This window comes from Tenrec ecaudatus, chromosome 12 (assembly GCF_050624435.1).
Source record: "Tenrec ecaudatus isolate mTenEca1 chromosome 12, mTenEca1.hap1, whole genome shotgun sequence".
Taxonomy (NCBI): domain Eukaryota; kingdom Metazoa; phylum Chordata; class Mammalia; order Afrosoricida; family Tenrecidae; genus Tenrec; species Tenrec ecaudatus.
The window spans coordinates 111,627,910-111,649,216 of record NC_134541.1 but is presented as its reverse complement, the minus strand read 5'-3'; the positions used below and the strand labels follow the sequence as shown (position 1 = coordinate 111,649,216).

General features: G+C 48.4%; 1 protein-coding gene across 1 annotated transcript; it reads right to left on the bottom strand.

Annotated features, from left to right (window-relative positions):
• Positions 1 to 13,456: 13,456 nt before the first annotated feature.
• Positions 13,457 to 18,713, bottom strand: LOC142422864 (mastin-like). The gene is made up of 6 exons (XM_075528095.1): positions 18,690 to 18,713; positions 15,330 to 15,408; positions 15,057 to 15,117; positions 14,454 to 14,725; positions 13,726 to 13,871; positions 13,457 to 13,624 (listed from the first exon to the last, which is right to left on the bottom strand). The coding sequence occupies exons 1-6, from the start codon at positions 18,711 to 18,713 to the stop codon at positions 13,457 to 13,459; spliced, it is 750 nt and encodes a 249-aa protein (XP_075384210.1).
• Positions 18,714 to 21,307: the final 2,594 nt, after the last annotated feature.

The following is a 21,307-nucleotide window of genomic DNA, read 5'->3' as shown; positions in this document are numbered from 1 at the left end:
GTGACATTAGTAGTCATCTTACATCTGAAAAATCACCAAATATGAAATAATGAAGGAATCTGACCTCCAGGTTACAACTCAAACCTTATTTCAAAGTAAATAAATTACTTGGCAGGCCAGTAAAATACTTGATACTTTGGGGAAAAAACTCAATTATAAGGTATTCTTTTGTTTCAAGCTGCACCCCAAGACACAAGTGAGTGCAATCTACACTGCCAATGATCCTCAGAGCATCAATCTTTTCTTTTCTGGGTAGTTACATAATATGTTTCCATTTGAGACTTAAGAGTCAGGGGTTAAGTTTAATCTGTTGTCAGGGGAAGCCAGCCCCTAACACTTCATTACGGGTCCAGTAAGGGGCAATTGTACAGTGATAATAAGTAAAGATCATAGTAAAGCCATAGAGAGCATGAGAGATAGAAGTGAAGTATTGAAATAAATGGAGTCAGACACTTTTCATGGTAGCATGCTCACCTCAGCCCCGCTGATGGTCCACGTGGAAGGAGAGAGAGAGATCTTTAATCTTAGCCCAGGCTTTTTATCTTCTCTGGGAACATGCAAGCCCCCTAATTACAGGTGAAGACATACATCACAGGAAGAGGCTGTGCTATAGGTAATACAGTAATCAGAAGGAGTGGTCTAGGGACATACACGCAATAGGAAGAGGAAGGATTGGGGATATACATGTGGCAAGATGGGCGGCCCCTAGCTTCAAGATGGCGGCCTAACCTTGATCATCCTAGGGAGGGTTTGACCTCTCTGGGGTCTCCTACAAGGATACAGACAACTACGATCCTTATCAGAAGGGAGTGGGCCCTATTTGTTGTGGGATAAACAGTGGTGACTACTTGCTCTAGATGGCTGATAGCTCTCAGGGAGAATAACCCCTGACCTACTTCTGATGACCTCCAAGTATAGTCACTCCCAAGCAGCCATCTGGCATATATTTGGGGGAGACAGCTTGGGAGAAATCCTTCTGTATCCCACAATCTGTCAATCAAATTGAAGCTTAATTACCTCATTTGGAGGCACTAAGGAGATAAATAGCTCACTGGAGGTGGAAGACACATACACTCCCTGTTAGACATACTTGCTAAGAAGACACATGGAGCTGCACTAGAGCCCTGAAGCTGAGGAAGTCACATGTAGGTCCCTGCCAGTGCTGAGATTCCTCTATGACCAGTAGACTTTCAACCCATTGGCCTGTTATTTTTCTGCATTCACTGTAATTACATATGCTTTGTGAGTCTGAAGAGGAATTTATCGCTTTGTATCTGACATATGGGCTAATATTGGACCTATTGACTTGATCTGGACTGGATTATTATGTTTTTTTCAATATACAATTGGTTTATTATAGAAATCTCTTGTTTATACACATATGATTCTCCCTGGATTTGTTCCTCTAGCTACACAGACAGACACAGAAAGAAACCGAGGATAAATAAAACTCTACTGACAGTTAAAGCAAAGTAGGCGATCTTTCACTCCCAGACATTAAAAACTTTAAGACCACAGTAATCAATACTGCTTGGTTTTAGCAACTGTTAAGTTTCTCTCTCCGGCCTAAATCTCAGCCTCGGTTCTTGGCTCCGCGCGAGAAAGATTTCACGCCGAAGCCAGGCTCCTGATCCAAGTGAATTTAATGAAAGTTCAAAGAAGCATCAGGTTTTACGCGGCACCCATAGGATTCCATTGACCATGCGGCCTGGCAGAGACTGCCCCGGGACACGCAAGGATCTCTCTCCTTCCACGAAGACGACCAGATCGCACTAGCAAGCCAAGACCAAGAGACCCTCTCCCTTCCGGTCCCTGCCTTTTCAAGGGTTCCCGGGGGAGGTGTGGTGAATGACCCCAGGTGGATCCCATTGGCTGAATTGCAATCACCTGGCCTAGGTGGGCTGCTCTAGGTGTAATGCCCATCCGAGCCCACCGGCGGGAAAATCCAGCTTTTGTCTTTTGCTGGCTCTCCTGGGCATGCGTAAATGGACTTCCCAATTCCCTAGGCTAAGTTACCTAACACAACTACAATAAATGTGAAGACCAATAGATTAGAGGTGAGAACCTGGAAATACAACCAAGTACCTACAGACACCTAATGGTTGATAAAGGACTAAAACACATTAAGTGGGGAAGGGATAGTCTTTTCAATAAATGATGCTACATTGAATAAATGGATCTTCCCTAAAAAATAATGAAACACCATGTACACAAATGAACTCAAGGGGGGATGAGTCATGATGGATTCCAGTTGGAAACACCCACCCCTCCTCCTGTTGTCAGATCTGAAAATTAAGAGGTTAGGAGCCAATATTGGGAGGCTGTGTGCTAAAAATAGGTTCAGGGTACCAGAGTTTGGTTCAGACCACCCCCTGAGATTTTTTTCCCATGGTGCATTTCAAGAACACATTAAAATGCTCTAAATTTACCACATCTGCCATCACACTCCACTAATCCCTCACCAGGTCCAGCGAGGTGGAGTATGCTGCCCATTGCTGTGCCTAAACACACAGCAGTCAGTAATTTCTCCAGGCTTCTGTCTGAAGGTCGTCCTAATCCCAGGGTTCCAGAGTCTCTGAGAATAAGCCTCAAAACCTCATACCAGTGTCCCCCTCTTTGCTAGCCTCCCTTCTCCTGTAGTCTTAGGCTGAACAAGATAGGCAGAATTCTAATAGCCAGATCACAGTCTAGGATTTTAACTATGCATAACAGGAAAATAAAACAGGTGCTGAAAGCCACAGCTCAAGCCAACAACCGACTCTTCCAGGTTTGGGCTCCATAGAGACTCTTTAAAAGACTGAATATTGTGGTTAGACTGTCCAGACGCCTGCCCCAACCCAGCCCAGTGGCATACCTACATTCCCCAGCCTCAGCCCACCTTTGGAGTGCCAGCCCCATGAGCCACTGAGTCGCCACAGCACTTTGTGTACACAACGCTGTGACCCTCAAGCACAATAGGCCACAAATTGTCCCTAAAACCACTCTGACCAGTCACACAGAAAGTTTAGGGCCCCTCATTTTCCGGGCACATGCTGCTGAGTTCTTCTAAAATGATATACCTCAACATGCTCAACAAAAAACAAAATGCAAAAGCGGAGGAAGTTCTAAGCCTAACAATGCTCATAGAAGAAGCAGACATTGATCTGCCACGAAAAAATCTGCAGAGTGCTGTTTGGAGTAATATGAGGGTAGCAATGCAGAATAAGGATTCAACGATAGAGAAGATGAAGTTTATCTCCTGTATACAGGGGACAAAATCCATGATAGACAGGATGAAGTCCACACACAAATGAAATGCAAGTACTAATGGATGAGGTAACAGAAACAAAACACATGCTAATGGACCTCATCAACAGATTAGAAAAGGGAGAGAATCATACTAGCAATCTCAAGGACAATCAGACAGACAAATGGGAAACACAGTCAAACAAGATAATCAAAGAGGTGGAAGAAAACCTGTGAACAACTACAGATGCTATGAATAGGGACAATATTCAAATAATTACTCTACCAGAACAAGATGCAAAGGAGAAGTCAACAGCTAAATTAGCAAGGGAATTCCTGGAAGCACATTTCCCCACCTTAGTGAACAAGAATCAGACATACAAGAAGCAGAGAGGACACCAATTAGACTAAACTCCAGGAAGAACTCACCAAGGCATATGACAGTTAAATTTGTACACTTGAGGAAAAGGAGAAAAATTGAAGAGCAGCAAGAGAACAAATAGTGCTCACATACAATAGTGCTCAGGTAAGAATATGCTCAGACCAACCAGCAGATACCATGAAGAGGAGGAGAGAGTGGAGTAACATCTTCTGAAATCTGAAACGAAAAAGTGTCAACCGGGAATCTTCTATCTTGCCAAGCTATTTATTAAGATAGATGGTGATGTAAGAGTCTTCCCAGACAAATAAAAACTCAGAGAATATGCCAAAATATACCCAACCCTGCAAAAAAATCCTTGCTGACTCACTGTGGTCAGAAGACCAATATCAACCAAGCACAAGCAGGAGACTGCCATGTAATGCAACTCCACCCAGAAGTAAACGTGCCAAAAACAATTACCAAGAAAGCATTGTCTCAGAGGGAAAAGAAGGCAATAGTGAAGTCCCCACACGAACACAGCACACTGATGAGAAAGGAGATAGAAAAACACCCTACAAAAAAAGGTCCAAGATAACAACAATAAATCTATAGATGGTGGTAATAATTATGAATGTCAATGGCCTGAATTCAGCCATCAAAAAACAAAGCTTAACAGACTGGCCAGAAAACATATCTATCAATCTGTTGCCTGCAAGAGACAAATCATAATTTCAGAGACAAAAATAGACTAAGGATAAAAGGCTGGTAGAAAATATTGCAGGCAAATGGCAACTTAAAAAAAGAGGGTTACAATCCTAATCTCTGAAAAAATTAACCTCAAAGTGTAAATCATAAAAAATAGATAAGGATGGACACTATATAATGTTCAAAGGAGCAGTAGACCAGGAAACAGTATGCACAATAAATATATATATGCATTGAATGAAAGATTAATGGAATTCATCAAGGTATTGAAAAGATGAATAAAGAAATCACAGACTCAACAATCATAATAGGTGACTTTAATACACCACTATCAAAGATAGATCCCTGGAAAAGAAGCTCAGCAAAGAAGCTACATAGCTAAACCACTGCAGTGAGGCAACTGCACCTGATAGACATTTATAGAGCTCTCCATACAAACGCAAAAATATTCCTATTCTTATCAAGTGCACATTTCTCAGCTTTAAAAATAGACCACATTCTGGGACACAAGTTGAGCTCGACTCAATTCAAACACATAGAGATCACACAGACTTCTTTCTTGGACCACCATGCCGTAAAACTAGCGATCAATAAAAGGAACATTATAAAACAGATGAATAATGATCTTCTGCTACACTAATGCATACTGGCCCAGATTAGGGGAAAAATTAGGAAGTTTCTAGAAACTAATGACAATGAGAAAACAATGTACCCAAACCTATGGGATACAGGAAAAGCAGTTATCAGAGGATGTTTGATAGTGGTTAATGCATATTTGAAAAAGGAAGAGAGACTTATGACTGATAGGTTATCACAAAACCTCCATCAACTAAACAGAGTCAACAGAACAACCCCTCCAATAGCAAAAGCAAATAAATAATAAAAACCAGTACAGAGATAAATGAGAGGGAAGAGAATAGTGAAAAAAATCAATGCAGCAAAAAAGCTGGTTCTTAGAAAGGATTAACAGAATTGACAGGCTGCTGGCAAACCTAACCAAGGAAAGGAAGGAGCAAACATCAATAGCAAGGATGAGGGATGAAACCGGGGAAATCACAATGGACTCCAATGACACTAAAGGAATAATCACAAGGTACTATGAAAGTCTGTATTCTAATGAATCCAACAATGTGAGGATCACAACAAATACTTGGAAAAACATTCCCTCCCTACATTATCCCAGGTAGAGGTCAGGAACCCCAATAGACTCATGGCCAAAGAAGAAACAGATATGGTTATCACGAGACTACCAACAACAAAAGCTCCTGGACCAGACAGCTTCACAGGAGAATTCTACCAAGCATTCAGGGAAGAGCTGACACCAATCCTCCACAAACTATTCAATAGCATATTAAAGGATGGAAAATTCCTAAATGCATTCTACGAAGCCAATATAATTTTGATACCCAAACAGGGCAAGGATCACACAGGAATAGAGAACTACAGACTGATATCTGTAATGAACACAGATACAAAAATCACTAACTAAATATTGGCCAATAGAATACAAATGTATATAAAATACATCATCCATCATTATCAGGTGGGATTCATTCCAGTGAGGAAGGGATGGTTCAACATCCAAACGTCCATCAACATTACTGACCACATTGATAAGAAAAATAATAAGAACAACATGATTTCATCCATAGATGCAGAAAAAATTTGACAACATCCAACACCTGTTCCTAATTGAGACACTCTAGAAGATAGGGGTGTAGGGAGAATTCCTCGAGTTAATACAAGCTATTGATGAAAAGCCTACAGCCAGCATCATAGTCAATGGAGAAAAGACTGAAACAATCCTTCTGCAAAAAGGGACCAGACAAAGATGCCCCTTGTCCCCAATTCTAGTCAACATCGTACTGGAGGTCCTAGCTAACAATATAAGGCAGCAGAAGGACATTAAAGGTACCCCAAATAAAAGGATTTTAAAAAAATTAAACGTATCCATCTGGGACAGGAGAGGTGAAACTATCATGATTCTATCCATTGAAACCTCCCAAAGCTCCACAACAAGAGTACTGCCAGTGATAGCAGAATATGGAAGAGTGGTAGCATACAAGATCAACAAAGAGGAGTCTATTGGTTTTCTATATACATCAGACAAGACCAGGGAAGAAGACATCAAGAAGGCAGTACACTTTTTAAGAGCCAAGAACACATAGAAATTTCTAATGATATATCTTCCCCCCAAATAAAAATATCCAAAAGAGATATACAAAGAAACCTACAGAATCGAGTACAGGAAACAAAAAATGACCTCCACAAATGGAAGAATATCCTGTGCTCCCATGCTCATGGATCAGAAGATTCAATATAATAAAGATGTCACTCTTACACAAGGTACTATAAAAATTTAATGCTATACCGACAACCTTCTTCAAAGAACTGGGAAAACTGACCACCAATTTCATATGGAGAGGGAAGAAGCCCAGAATTAACAGAGATCTCCTGAAGAAGAAAGGCAAAGTCAGAGGGCTTGTTTTACCTGTCACTAACACCTACTATACAGCCACAGTGGTCACAACAGCATGGTCCTGGAATAAGGACAGATACTCAGACCGAAGAGAAATAACCGAAATCCCAGAAATAAAGCCATCACCATATAGATATCTGTCCTTCGACACTGGACCCAAAAGCATCACGTGGGAGGCTGATGCCGTTTTTAACAAGTGGTGCTGGAAACAATGGAGATCCACCTGCAGAAAAATGAAACAAGACACTTACCTCACCCCATGCACAAGTACAAACTCAAGGTGGATCACTGACCTAGAAGTAAAACCTTAAACTATCAGAACCATCAACAAAGGAATCGGGACTAACCTAAGAACCTTGGCACACCGAATACATGGAAAAACTATAACAGGGATAGGTACACACACAGGTGAAGCTGAAATCAACAAGTGGTATATTCTAAGGATCAAACAACTGTGTGGATTGAAAGGCTTCACCAACTGAGTAACAAGAGAAACCACAGACAAGGATAGGATTTTTAGCAATGGCACAACAGACAAAGGGCTTATTACGGAAATCTACAAAATCCTCCAGGCCTGTAAAATGAAGAAAACAGTTAACCCACTGAGGAAATGGGCAAAAGATCTTAACAGAAATATCACTAAGTTGGAGACCCAAATGGCCAACAAGCATACGAGGAAATGGTCCCAGTCATTTGCCATCAGAGAAATGCAAATTAAAACAACCATGAGATACCACCTAACACCCTTGAGGATAGCCCCAATCAGAAAATCAGACTGCAACAACTGTTGGAAGGGATGTGGCAAGCTAGGAACTCTCCTCGACTGCTGGTGGTCATGCAGATATCTCCAGCCTCTGTGGAAAGAGATTTGGCGATATTTAAAGCAAATAGAAATTGAGTTACCATATGACCCAGCCATCCCTCTATTGGCATATACTCATACTAGGTAAGAAATAGACCATGACCAGTCATTTGCGCTTCAATTTTTATAGTGCCACAATTCATAATTGCCAAGAATAGGAAACAACCTAAAATTCCATTGATAGATGAGTGGATTAGAAAACTCTAACATATACACAAAATGGAGTACCACACATCACTAAACAGCACTGAAAATTGCATGGAGCACATCACCTCATGGGAAGAGTTGGACGTAATTATGGTGAGCAAAGTCCAAAAAGAGTTCAACGAGGTAAGAATAATCGGCATAGTAGGTATAGAAGAGAAGCCACATATCTCACACTATACTGATTGTGGGACAGACAATTGGGTGGGGGACAGAACAAACCCAATGATGTACATGTCATTCCAACTCAAAGAAGGGGAAAGGGCGTTTGGGGAGAGAGAAAAAGGGGAAACCAAGAAGAGTGAGATGATGGGACTGGGCAGCAGGGCTCTAATCCACCTAGGGGGAGGATATTGTTTACATCTCCACAGAAATGGGAGTGTGAGTGCAGACCCCACCATGGCTCTCCATACCTTGAGAGCAACATAACCACAGGGTTTGGGGAGGGAGCGAAAAAAGAGGAGCTGGCAACAAGGGCTCAAATAGAAAGTAAATGTTTTAAAAAATGATGATGGCAACATATGTACAAATATGCTTGATACAGTTGATGTATGCATTGTTATAAGAGGTGTAAGTGCTCCCAATAAAATTATCTTAGAAAAAAAATTACTCAAGATGGATCAACGACTCAAATATAACTCCTGCAACCATACAGACCATCAATAGGGACAAACTTAACGGCCCCGATACAAGGCATAAACATTACCAAATATAATGAAAAATACCCACAGTATAGGAGACTTCATCAAAAAAGAGTAAAAAGAAAACTCATAGATTGGGAAAATCATTCAGTAATGATACATCAGACAAAGGTAGCATTTACAAATCTGTAGAATACTACAACATCATAATAAGAAAAATACAAATATAACCCAGCTTAAAAATGGGCACAAGACATGAATAGACAGTTTTCCAAAGATGACATCCAGGCAGCCAAGAACCGTAGGGAGAAATGTCCTCATTCATGAGAAATAAGAGAAATACAAATTAAAATAGCAATGAGATACCACCTTACACCTACTCTTTTAGCAAAATTAAAAAATAAATAGAAACCAATAAATTCTGGAGAACATGTGTAGAGATTTGAATGCTCCTATGTTGCTGGTGTGACTCTAGATTTTTACAGTGTTTCGCTTCCTTGAACAAACGAAAATTCAACTACCATATGATCCTGTAATCCCTCTGCGGGCCATATTCCCTAAAGAAATAAAGAACACAACATGAACAGCCTATGCACACCTATATTTATTGAAGCAATTTTTATTACATCAAAAAGATGGAAACAACCAAAAACCCTGATTATAGAAGAATAGATAAACAAACCCGGGTATATTCATTCAATGGAATATTATGAGGCAATGGAAACAACGGAAATTCTCTTAAACACAGTAAGACTTGGACAAAACTAGAGAGAGAACATTATGGTTAGCAACATTAGTTAAACTAATAAACACAAATCTTTAATGACAGCATTGTTATTTTAAAAATATTTATTAATCATTGTATTGGAGGGCTCTTACTAATATTGTAACAACCCATCATTTGTATTAATTGTATTAAGCACACTTGTACATATGTTGCCATCAACATTTCCAACATTTTCTTTCTACTTGCGCTCCTTTATTTTCCCCTCTCTCTCTCACCCGCCCACCCTCGTGAATCCTTGATCAATTATATATTATGTTTGTCATTTCGTGTCTTACACTGTCCATCATCTCCCTTCACCCACATTTCTGTTATTCATCCCCCTGTGGAGTGGGCCAAATATCCAACATTGTGATGAGTTCCTCCTTTCTCCCCCTCTACTCCAGAACCCATATGCTTTACCTTTTGATAGCCAGGCACCATCAGTTTCTTCACCACATTTGCTTATTCACCTGCTTTGTCTTCAGAGGTTGTGTTGGGAAGGTGAGCATCATAGAAGGGCAATTTAGTAGAAGAAAAAGTTCCTGCATTGAGGGAGGACTTGAGTGGAGGCCCAATGTCCTTCTGCTACCTTAAAACTAAACCTATAAATATATGCACATAGATCTATTTCCCCATCTTCATATATAAATATATTTGCATATATACATGCCTTTATCTAGACCTCTATAAGTGCCCTTTGCATCCCAGCTCTTTCCTTGATTCACAACAGGATTTCTAAGCATTTGTGCAATAAAAGCAATTGCCCTACAATAGGACTTAGTGATAGGCGTGGCTCTGAGCACACCGGCATGGAGCAGTCACAAAGATGGGCAGCCCTTCTCACCTGCCCCGTCGTGACAGCTGCTATCTCGGAGGGGACCCGACAGGTGTGGCAGTCCCATCAACAAGGTCGGCCCCCCTGTCAGATCTCGGTCGTTCTGTGCGTGCCGCAAGCTGAGGCAGAGAGGGAGACACAGACAGTGAGAGTAAAGGTCTCCTGGGTGGAATGAGAAGCAGGACATTCTGCTTTGGGCATTGTGTGGGGCTGCCGTGTGACTCAACTCCGTGGGTCCATGTTCCACAAGAAGACGACTTAACTATCTTTGAACCAATGTAGATTGTTGTACCGTACTTAATAAAAATAAGACATTCCTGAAAATAAGCCATAGTGTGTCTATTTGGGGAAAAATACATACAAGACAGTGTCTTATTTTCAGGGAGACACGTTATCTGTCCAGAATTCCATGGGTCGAGAGCTCTTGTCTGTACCAATGTGTGTCCTCTGGTCTAGGCGGATGTGTAAGGTAGAACTGGGTCCTGGTAGTGGGGGGAAGACGCATTCAGGAACTAGAGCAGAGATGTGTTTTGAATGACAGCACGATTATCAGGAAAAACAATGAAAAGGAAAAATGATTTCCACACCAAAGGAAAACACTGTGAAGACGGGGAGGAGGCTAGGGAGGGGAGGCGGGGTTAGGGAGAGGAGAGGGATGAGATATTGTGGAGGGAGGGATGAAGGATGGGAGGGGGAAAATATATGGAGAAACACATTGTTGGGTGTTTAGTGGTGTGATACATAGGTTTATTATGCCAACCTGGCCAATAGACACATATAAAATTAATTAGGTTGCAGTTTAATTGAAGGGCAAACAGATAAATGACTCAGTAAGCCTCATCTTTCCATCTCTTGCTCTCTGATGAGTAGATCAGTGTGCGGCTGCCTTAGCTAGTTCTCTGCCTCAATTTGTGAGCTACACTACTTGTGGGACACCCAACCCAAGGACCTTGTCACTATAGTTTGAGGTTCCTTCGAGACCTGCGTCACCACACTGCTGCTGTATACATCACTTGAGCTGGGGACTGTTGGACCCGGTCACCTGGCTGACTGTTGGTGACCTGCCCTGCTGTTTGCTGCCTGGGACCAGACTGCCTCTATTACTTTATAGAAGACTCAGCTGTCAGCTTACTTGCCTTGCACCCAGCAGCCCTCGTGAGTTGAAGGACTGCCAGTGTATTAACTGTCTCACGGAAGTGAGTTGACCTGAGCCCTCTGTACTGCTCTGGGGACCAATTAGCTGTTTATTTCATTGTGTTATATCTATCTGAAATCAGAAGTGTCCTGTCTGTTTCTCTAGGGAAACCAGTCTAACACAAGTGGGAGAGTATTATTGATTTGATGGGATGGGATACGCAGCCACACAGAACATGTTTTTCTTAAAAATATATATATATTTTACAAAAACAAAAACTGATTGAAGGCACACCACCTCACAAACTCTCCAGACTCCTTATACCTCAGGTCTGAGTGGCTGTTAGGCTTTGACATTTAGAAAGCCTGAGGACCCTGTGACCCGGGGCATCCATGACCAGGGAGCCTGGGGTTCCCGCATCTAGGAGTGTGGGGGAACATTGTGACCAGTAGGTCTGAGGAAGGCAGTCAGGGGATCTTGAGGATCCTAGTGGATGAGAGGATTTGTTAGGTTTCTGGAGTCAATAGTAACTCCATTCTTGGCTTCTCACGATGAAAGCATTCATGCCGACGCCTGTTTTGTAACCCATGTGGGTTTAATGAAGGACAGGACAAGTGTCAGGTTTGACAGTCTGAAAGGATTCAGAACTGGCCCCGAACCAAGTGGAAAAGAGCACCCATGCATGTGGATCTTGGGGTGATCCCAGGAGGCCAGATACCCAAGAACCTTAGAGGCAGAGAGCATGTGGGCCAAGAGTCTGTGGGCCCCAAGTAGACCCCAAGAGTGGGTGCTTTTGTGCCCGCAGGGAAGGGAGACCCTCTCCCCTCTACCTGTCTGTGATCAGCAGCACTGTAAGAGAGTGTCCCAGAGCATGCTCTCTGCCTATATGCTAGCACACCCCCTGGCTGAGGGAAGATATATTTGAGAGTATTGGTTGACCCCCTTGGCTGAGTTAGGGCCACCTGTGTGATGTCATGAGTCTGAGTCTAGTTTGGTCCACCCAGGTGTACCTCCCATCTGACTTGAGAGCTTGAGTATGAGCATGCTCAGTTTGCGGTCTTCCTAGGTGTCGAATGGTTGCCTGACTTCTTTCCATCCTCCTCTATGGGGTCTTTTCAGGCATGGAGGGACAACCCCTGTCCCTCAGCTAGCTACCTACCAGATCCTTTTAGGGGATAGAGGTGGGGGGGGTCTTATCTTCCCCTCTTGCTCTTTCAAATGTGCACGAAGAGAGTGCAGTTAGGTGAGGGCTAGGGGCAGAGAGGAGCAGGGGAGGGCTGGGGCTCCCAGGGGAGGGGTGTGAGCATGGAGTCTGGAATACACACCCACAGTGGAGTCCTTGGCTTTTCTCCAGGACAGTCAGTTCCCACTCCCACCCTTCCCACCTGGGGTACCGCTGGAAACTCCACCACTGCAGGCCTGGCTGTGGGTACAAAGGTAGCCTAGTGTCAATCAATGCCTGTGGGCGGCCAGGGCACCAGAAGACACCCAGGGCAGTTCCTGAAATGCTGTAGCACAGGGCATGGCCTGCCCCCTGCTCCCTTCCGAGGTTGCTCCTCATCCTCTCTGCAGACGGATGCACCTCAATCCACCCTGAGCCCCGAGGAGACCAGGGGGCCTGCACTCAGTCCCACCCAGGCACGATGGAGAGTTGGGGCTCAGGTCCCTCCCTTGAAGCACCTCTGTGAACGGAGCCCTGAGGGCAGAGGGAGTGGGAAGGAGAAAGGGGTAGGGAGACCCAGGTGTATGATAAAGGGTCAGTGAGTCAGTAATCCCGTGGACAGGCCATCCTCTGGTCTCAGGGGTCTGTCATCTCCCCCACAGCACCCGGTTTCTTGGACCTCAGGGATTCAGAACCTCCAACCCACCTTTCATCACCTGGACCCCCATCAGGAAAGCTTCTCCGGGGACCATTTCCTAGGCCACGCCCAGAAGTGAGGACACTCAGACCTTGCTGTGCAGGAGCTTTATTGAGCCACGTTTTACAGAGTGAGAGGCAAGCAGGTCCCTGGAGGAGCCCCCCTCCTGTCCCACCTCTGGGAGGTCATGAGACATCCCCTCTGTCCCTATCAGATATCAAGGGAGGGACAGGACCCTCAGAGGGTTGCAGGGCTGGCACTGCGCAGAGATGGAAGGGGGTGATGGGCTCAGTGAAAGGCTGGCATTGGGGAGGGTGCATGAGGTTCTGCAAGCTCTTCGGAGGGGTGTTTGTGTCAGCAGCGTCCTTGTCCCTGCCTGGCGCCTCATGCAGGTAACTGGACATACTTGCGGATCCAGGACATATAGAATGCCACCTCGGTGTAGACTGTAGGGTATCCTGGCTTATCACATTTTGGATTACCCCAACTCACCACCCCAACCTGGACCCATATGCGGCCCTTAGGGCAGACCAGGGGTCCCCCAGAGTCACCCTGTGGGAAGAAAAGGCAGAAAGTGGCCATCAGGATTCCCGAGTGCTGAGAGCAAAGGTAGGAAACAGGATACATGAACAGGCTGGGATATAGGCTCTTACGTAGCAGGCTGTCATCCAGGGGCTCCCCGCACACAGCATGTTATTACTGACATACTTTTTGATCCGTCTGTAGCTCTTCCTGCACGTCTGCAAGTCCACGATGGGGACCTGCACCTCCTGCAAGTTCTTGTTCCTGGGTAGGGGCTCTGTAGGGTGGAGTGGCAGAGCTCAGGCTGTGGGTCTGGGGATTGGGTAGTTACCTTTGCACAATATCTCCCCTGTTCCTGGGAGCTCCAGGTGCCAGGGTCTGGAGATGTCCTTTTGGTCTCAGTTTCCCTACATGTACCCTGGGACTGCGCATGCCCAGCTGACATGGATGCTGAGGGATTGTGACTGAGCCATCAGAAGAGGTGTGGCCCAGACATGCAGAGTCGGGGCCCTGGGTCAGCGTGGACTTGGAGCACCGACAGCAGAGACTGTGAGCGCATCCCTCAGTCCCTCTCAGCCTCCTTTCCACCGTTCCCCTCCCTTCCACCCCACCCCCATCACGACGCAGGGAGGACAGGGACCCGGAAGGCTGTGCAGGGTGTGTACAGAGAGAGGGCAGAGCTTTCCTCTCTCCACATCCGGTCCCTTAACTGTGTCCCTGAGAACCATTCAAGTCCAGCATCACCCATAGCCCTCCGTGAGAAGGCCATGCTGTTGAGTTTCTTGCTCATGCTTGGCCAGTGTCCACTATGTTCCCAGAGCCCCCATTCCCATCTGACCCCAGTGCTCCTGACCCTTACCACCAGAACGGATATCTCCCCAGCCAGTCAACATGCATTTGGTGCCTGGACAGACCCTGAGTCTTGGTCGAGGGAGGGTGACCAGTTGGACTGTGGGAGAGAGCTTCACGGGGGCCACCAGCTTGAGCAGTGCGATGTCCCTTCCTTGGGTTGCATCCTGAGGATTGTAGTTGGGGTGGATGATGACGTGGGCCACGCCCTGGATCAAGTTACTCCGGTGGCGCTTCACTTGTCCCACTTGGACGCCAACGTGGATAAGGCTTCCTTCATCTCTGAGGGAGAGAAGACAAGGAGCTGTCCAGAGGCTGAGAGAGATCCACTCACACAGTCCCGGGACCTCTGTGCATGGAGCACCAGGGTGGATTCCAGGGGCTCAAATCCCTCAGTCTCTTTTCTGTGATCCCTCCACCCAGGAAACACACAGCACCCATCATGTGCCCCAACATGGTCAGAGAGCCACGTGGTGGCAGGGGAGTCACTCACGTTACAACGCAGTGGGCAGCAGTCAGCACCCACTGCTCATGGATCAGGGAGCCTCCACACGAAAATCTCCATGGGCCACCCCATGGATCAGGGCTCCACAGGCTGACCTGCCATGGCCACTTCCCAGGTTGAGCATCGTGTCCCCCCACAATGTCCACAAGCTCAGTCTCCGGGCCCGGAGCTGGGGGGGGGCAGAGTGAGGGGTCATCAGGGATCCAGCCCTCCCAGCCCAGAGTTCAGCTCAACCTCCTGCTCAGATCCTCCCCACGTGCAGGCATGAAGGAGGTAGACAAACATGTGTGAATGAGGTCCCTACCCCACACCAGCACTGTTCCCTAGACGGCAGATGGGGGCTCAGAGTCAGGGTGGGCATCAGAAGGGGTCAGGACTCACCTGGGGTCATGGGCACAGAGGCCCCCAGGCAGACGAGGGTCAGCAACAGCAGCCACAGCATCTGCAGGGAGGGGAGTTCCTGTGTGAGGAGAAGGGGGCCCACCCCAGGGTCAGGGAAGGAGAGGGCAGGAGTGGGCAGGCAGCGTCCTCACCTCAGCAGGGCTCTGCAGCTCTCTGCCCCAAACCCTGTCCTAGCCCTTTATCCTTCCAGCCCAGGAAGCAGTTGGGGGAGGCAGCCTCTCCTGGGGCGGGGCATGGGAGGAGGTGCAGCTTCTCCTTCAGGGCAGGAGCATCATGATGGGGATTTGTGTAAGTGGAAGCATGGGCGGTCTTCTCAGCAGAGCAGAGAGCTGAGTTCTGGGTGCTGGGTGCCTCAGTAGGGGAAGGACAGCACACAGTGGACAAATAGAAACCAGCATGCCAGGAAGACAAGAAATTGGACAAGGGCAGGGGCTCAAGGGGGGAACTCTGGGGCCGAGACCTGGGTGCTGTGGAGTCAGCCCATGAGATTCCCTTCTGAGTCCCCCAGAGGCTAAGCCCCTCCTTGGAAAGGACACTTGTACTGGGATCAGAGTCCAGTGCCTGGAGGAGCAACCCTCCGTCCCCTCGCGGGTCAGAAACTCCCTCCTCTCATGCCCCAGGTTTTCCTGAGCAGAAACACAGCTGACCCACGAAGGAAGGGGACCTCGCAGAGACCCTAAGTGTCTCCCTGTCCCTACTTTGAAGCGGCTTCCTCACAGCCAGGGCCCTGAAGGACTTCAACTGTGACCACATCTCAGCACCACTGAACACACACGTAGGTGGTGACAAGGCCCTGGGGCTCCACTGGGGCTCAATGTGACCACCAGCTTGGTCTCTGTGCACAGCAGAGTTCTGAACCTGGGGACTGACTTGCCTATTGTTTGCCCTATGTTTCTCAAATAGTTGTTTCATCAATTTTCTGTGGGGTGGGGTTTGCGGGGGAGCAATCCACATGCAGTGGCAGTGAGGGCAGGGGTCTCTGAGTTTGGACAAAGGCCTCCTGGCAGGTAACCACCCACCACATAGAACAACTGCTGCTGCCGAGGACCTCCAGCCTGAGGCTGCATCGGAGATATCCGGTTCCAAAGGCATTTGTAAGACTCCGTGGCCAGACCCTCCGAAGAGGACAGCCTCGCCCTGCTTCCTAGTCGGCCGTGTCTGGAAACTCTGCTGGACCCTGGGCCCCACGGGCGGCCTGCTGGCACTGGAAGTACCGCTGGCATAGCTGCCCGCATCACAGCGACACGCCAGCTGCGGCATCCACACCACTACCGGCCCGTGCGCGGTGTAGACACTTGTCTCACTCCTCACCTCCGTCTCCTCCCAGCCTCTGGCACAGGACGTCTCCTGACTGTCCTTCACCTGACCTTTCCCAGAGGCCACACACTCAGAGTCTCACGCTGGAGGGGCTTTGGGGTCTGAGTTCCTCACTTAGTGAAGGGTACTAGATTACTCCTGGGGCTTGGGGGGGAGCACTATCCCCATGGCTCATGGCTCCCCATGGACGGAGGCACTGCTGCTGGCGGCCACTGTGCTTCCTGTCTGAGTACTCTAGTTGAGGGCCACTGGTGCTGTGTCTGCTTCATGTTGACGATGTGCCAGCCATCCACACGTTCACTAGGGGTTGTCATGGGATTGCCGGGGTCCTCTGTCAGGATGGCTGTGTCTGCCCCCTTCCTCCACCCAGCCCTCGGTCAGCTCTCAACTCTTCCTCGAGCCATTCCCCAGGGACTGAGGGTGGGAGCCTTCCTTCTAGCTCTCTGTCCGTCCGTCCGCATGGCTGTTCTTATGAAGTGTCCTTCCCACCCTCTGTACATTGTATCACTTTTTAACACTCTTTTCTCAGGCACTTTGAGTGTTGCTTATAAATATTGGATACAAGTTTTTATATTTGCAAATATTTTCTCCTGGTATCTGGCTAGAATTTTCTTTTTCTCAAGAATGTGTACATGTGTGTGTATGTGTGTGTGGCTGTATACGTGTGTACATGTGTGTATGTGGACGTGTGCGTGCGTGTGTGTGTGTGTTGAGAATGTCTTTGGGGGAGAAATGTTATTTCTCCCAATAGTTTGTAATGACTTGTGCTACCTCTTGGGTGGTACCTAGTCTCACCAACTTCTCCCACCTTCCCTCCCTGCCTGGGATACAGCCTCTGTCTGGACGAGTCTTTTACATCCACCTGTGGGATTTGTTGTCACCTGGCCCGTCCTCTCCCAATCTTCATATTTCAGTTGTTGATGGCTCAGACCAGGGAACAATCTTGAGCTGTCATTTTTTATTTCTATAGCCTTTCTTTTTCATCCTTTCTTGCCTCTCTTCCAGAATTGATATCTTCCCGTGACCTCAATAAGATAAGAACCTTATCAGCCTCTCACAACCCCTGACTCCCCCCAAATCTATGTGTTGAGGTCTGTTGAGGTCCTCAGGACTGTGAATTCTGAGTGTGGGGCTATTTCTCGCTTTCCTGGGGGCTATCTCTTCTTAAAGTTGAGAACAACCGTGACCAAGATAACCGTCCTCCTTACCAAGTCTTCCTCCCACAGGGCCTCCTGTCTGTGTCTGTGCTCTGCTGTCAGAGCTGGGCCCAGGGTGTGTCAGAGGGGAGAGATGCCGGGAGCCTGGGGATAGATCCACGTTCTCATCCTGAACGAATGTGCCCTGGAGAGAAGGCTCTAGGTTCTGTGTCATTTTGCTCCCTGCCTGTGAATGTTGTCTGATTGTGAACGTGAATGTGGACCAGCTGCTGGGAAGGTCACCATAACTGGAGTCTTCTGCCTCCCAAGGAACTAGAACCCTGTGTGGGAAGTGACGGTGGAAAGGGTTACAGTCTCGGGAACCCACAGGTGCTGCTCTACCCTGTCCTGTAGGGTCGCCCTGCGTCAGCATCACTCAATGGCAGTGACTGTGCCTCGGTTGCTGAGTTTCGTTTCTTTGATTGACAAAGCAGGAGACAGCACCCCATCTCTATGGGGGTCTCTGACGTGTGTGAGCCCTCTCTCACTATGTGGGCGTTTTCTCTGTTGTTTTGACCCCTCCCTCGTCAAGGACATAGGTGGTCTAGTGGGCTGCATATAGTGGCATGTTGAGCTCAGGCCCACTGGGGGTGAGGGTGGCTGCTGGATGCAGCTGGGGATCACAGCCCCCTCCTTCAGTACCCGTCCCCAGAGAAGGGACACCTGGATACAAAACACAAATCCAACTAGAAAGGAGTTAAGAATTTAAGACGCCATTGGCAGACACTCCCTAACCCCCTTGAAGCTTGGCTGACCCCAACACGCCCCTGGAACCAGCCCTGCCCCCAAGGTCCCCAGCTTGGACTCACCCTAACCAGGTCCTCACGTTCTGCAAAGGGCCCTTCTGCATGTTGGTCTGCCCTTCTCCAATGTCCTGCTCCTCATACTATCCTCATGACCCCAATTTTGAATGCCAAAGACCTGGGTGCCCTCTGGCCTCAGAGGAGAGGACTCGACCCAGAATTGGTCCCCCTGGCTCTGAATTCGCCAGAGGAGTTGGCGTGTGTGCCCCACCCCCACCCCGCCCCAGGGTGATGCTCCAGGAACACTGGTGAGTAGGTAGTTGAGGCATCGATCCTATGCTGCTTGGTCAACATTTGCTGGTCTTGGAGGCCCCTAGACAGGGGTAGGCCCTTTTTGGGCCCATCAGGAGTCCTTGGCTTCTTAGTTCTAGGGGTACAGGGTGTGGAAGTCTAGACTCCAAACCCAATGAGGATGGGATCTAGGGTTTTGTGGTGTAAGGGTGGGGGATGCCCCCTCACTGGCACGCTCATCTACCCCATACTTTTCCATCCTGCCAGTCAAACACAGTCTGGAACCAGGACTTTCCTAGGCTTGGAAGGGGCACAGAGTGCTATAGGGCCTGAGGAGGGTACAGGAAGATCCTCACTGTCTGCATCTCTGCCCACCCCCCACCTCCACCTCAGCCCCGAGCCTCCTCTCAGCAGACTCTCTGCAGGTCCAGCTGTCAGACACCCCAGTCAGCAAGGTCAGCAGGGTCCCCACTGTAGATAGGTGTGTCTCCCCCAGCGTCCTGCCCCCTATATCTCCCAGCATCCTGGAACCAAAGCTTCTGTTCACACCACCCATGACAGGGACAGAGGCCAGAGAAGCAGAGTAAGCAGGAGCTGACTTATGCTTTCTCTTCTGTGGAGACCAGTTCCCCATTTTCACACCAGCATGTATGGCTCCGTGTGAAAGTCCATTTGTTCACTACAGATGAGGACATAGGCACAAAGGAGCCCGTGCTTACCTGACTGACTGGGCCACCTGCCCCTGCTGTGGGGACCTGGGTGACGAGACACACTGGGATAGAGATCGAGGGCCTCTGCCCCATCAGGCTGGCCCGGAAGCTCTACCCCCAGTTGTCCCAGGAAGACCCCTGGGCACAGGTTGGTGATGGATGTGAAAATATGCTCAGAGAAGGGCACTCTGGGTGAGAGAGCTGCACAGACCCTGGCTACTCGGGGCCCCTCTGAGGCCCAGGCTCCCTCTTAGAGCATGAGAGTCAGGGTAGACGCCCTCAAGGCCGCTGGCCCCCAGCCCCTAGGTTCTAGGTGAACAGAATCCATGGGAAGGGGCGGGAGGATGTGGGCCGGAGAGTCACAACCACTCCTGGGTTCCCAACATCCCCTGCCTGCAATAAACTCCATTGCACCCACATTACCCCCTTGAACCTCCTGGACATGGGGCACTAGGCCAGCAGACAATCCGCTGCTCTCTGTGGGGATGCCCGGAGCCTGGGGTTGGATGACAGGGGCTGCATGGTGACCAGTACTCTCAGGTGACCTGTCACCCTGTGCTGGCCCACAAGTCCCCATCATGACAGGGTAGGGCCTGTGCTGTAGAAAGGCACCCCCGAAACCTCTAGGTGCATGGTGGTCCCTCTCTCAGCCACACGCTTCCTCAGGGGGTGGTGTCACAAGCCACTGGCCGCCAACAGCCAGTGGTCTGCTGCCCCATCGGGCCTCTCTCTAAGGCTTCTTCTGAAACACCAAACTCACCACCAACAAGTCGATGCCGACTCATAGTGAGCCTATACGACTGATCCACCCCTGTGGGTTTCTGAGGCTGCAACTCTGGCCAGGACTAGAAAGCCTGTCTTTCTCCTGCTGAGTGGCTGGTGGTTTCAAACTTCAGACCTTGTGGTTAGCAGTGTGACACATAACCACTCCAGCACCAGCGCTCCTCCCAAGGCTCCTTGTTCTAGGGCAGCACGAGGTCCCCAGCACCCTCTCCCCTGCCCACCTCGTGCCTGCCAAGCTGCCCCCTCCCAGCACTCAGGAGCTGCCTGGGGGAAGACCCCCGGAAGGAAAAAGGGTTAGTACACGGTGTGCTTTCTAGATTAGAGGGGGCCTCGGTTCGGGTAATGTAGCTGCTGGTTCACAACTTAGGATGCATCTTCCACCAGCCACAATGTGCTCCTCTGAGGGGGTGCTGACAGGGAAACCAGGGCCGGACTGATGGGAAGTGCCAGGGGACCTTTATCAACGAGCCCAGGTGGCACTGGGGAGTAAGCATGGATAGGGAATGGCAAGGCTGGCAGTTGGCTTCTCTCGCATTTACAGGCTCAGGAGCCCTGAGGGTTTTTCCTGCCTTGGGACTCCCTGCCAGTCGGCCTCCAGACAGTAGTGGGCTTGGGTTTGCGCCAGCAGTTCTCAGGGCCCTGTAGCCTGGTGGGTAAGGGCTCAGTTGCTGCCCACAAGGGCATCGGTTCTAACCCACTGTGGGCGTCAGGGAGGAGGCCTGTCCCTCGGGCTCCATTAAAGTCTGATTCTGAAATGGCCTGGCGGTCCTACTCCGACCTCGGTGAGTCTGAATGGGCTGGATGTGACGGGGTAGATTTCAACACCCAAATAGCATATTTGGGATGTTTCCTGTTTGAATACAGCTCCTCGAAAACACATAGGGGGTACCTTTAAAAAGGGCTGCGGAGAACCAAGC

What these genes read in the sequence shown, in the direction of transcription:
- LOC142422864 (XM_075528095.1), bottom strand. Translation starts at nt 18,713, where the DNA reads ATGCAGAAGGGCCCTTTGCAGAAC. An exon ending in AGAAGGGCCCTTTGCAGAAC is followed by an intron (nt 15,409 to 18,689) that starts GTGAGGACCTGG and finishes CTCCTCACACAG; the next exon opens with GAACTCCCCTCCCTGCAGAT. An exon ending in CTCTGTGCCCATGACCCCAG is followed by an intron (nt 15,118 to 15,329) that starts GTGAGTCCTGAC and finishes GCCCCCCCCCAG; the next exon opens with CTCCGGGCCCGGAGACTGAG.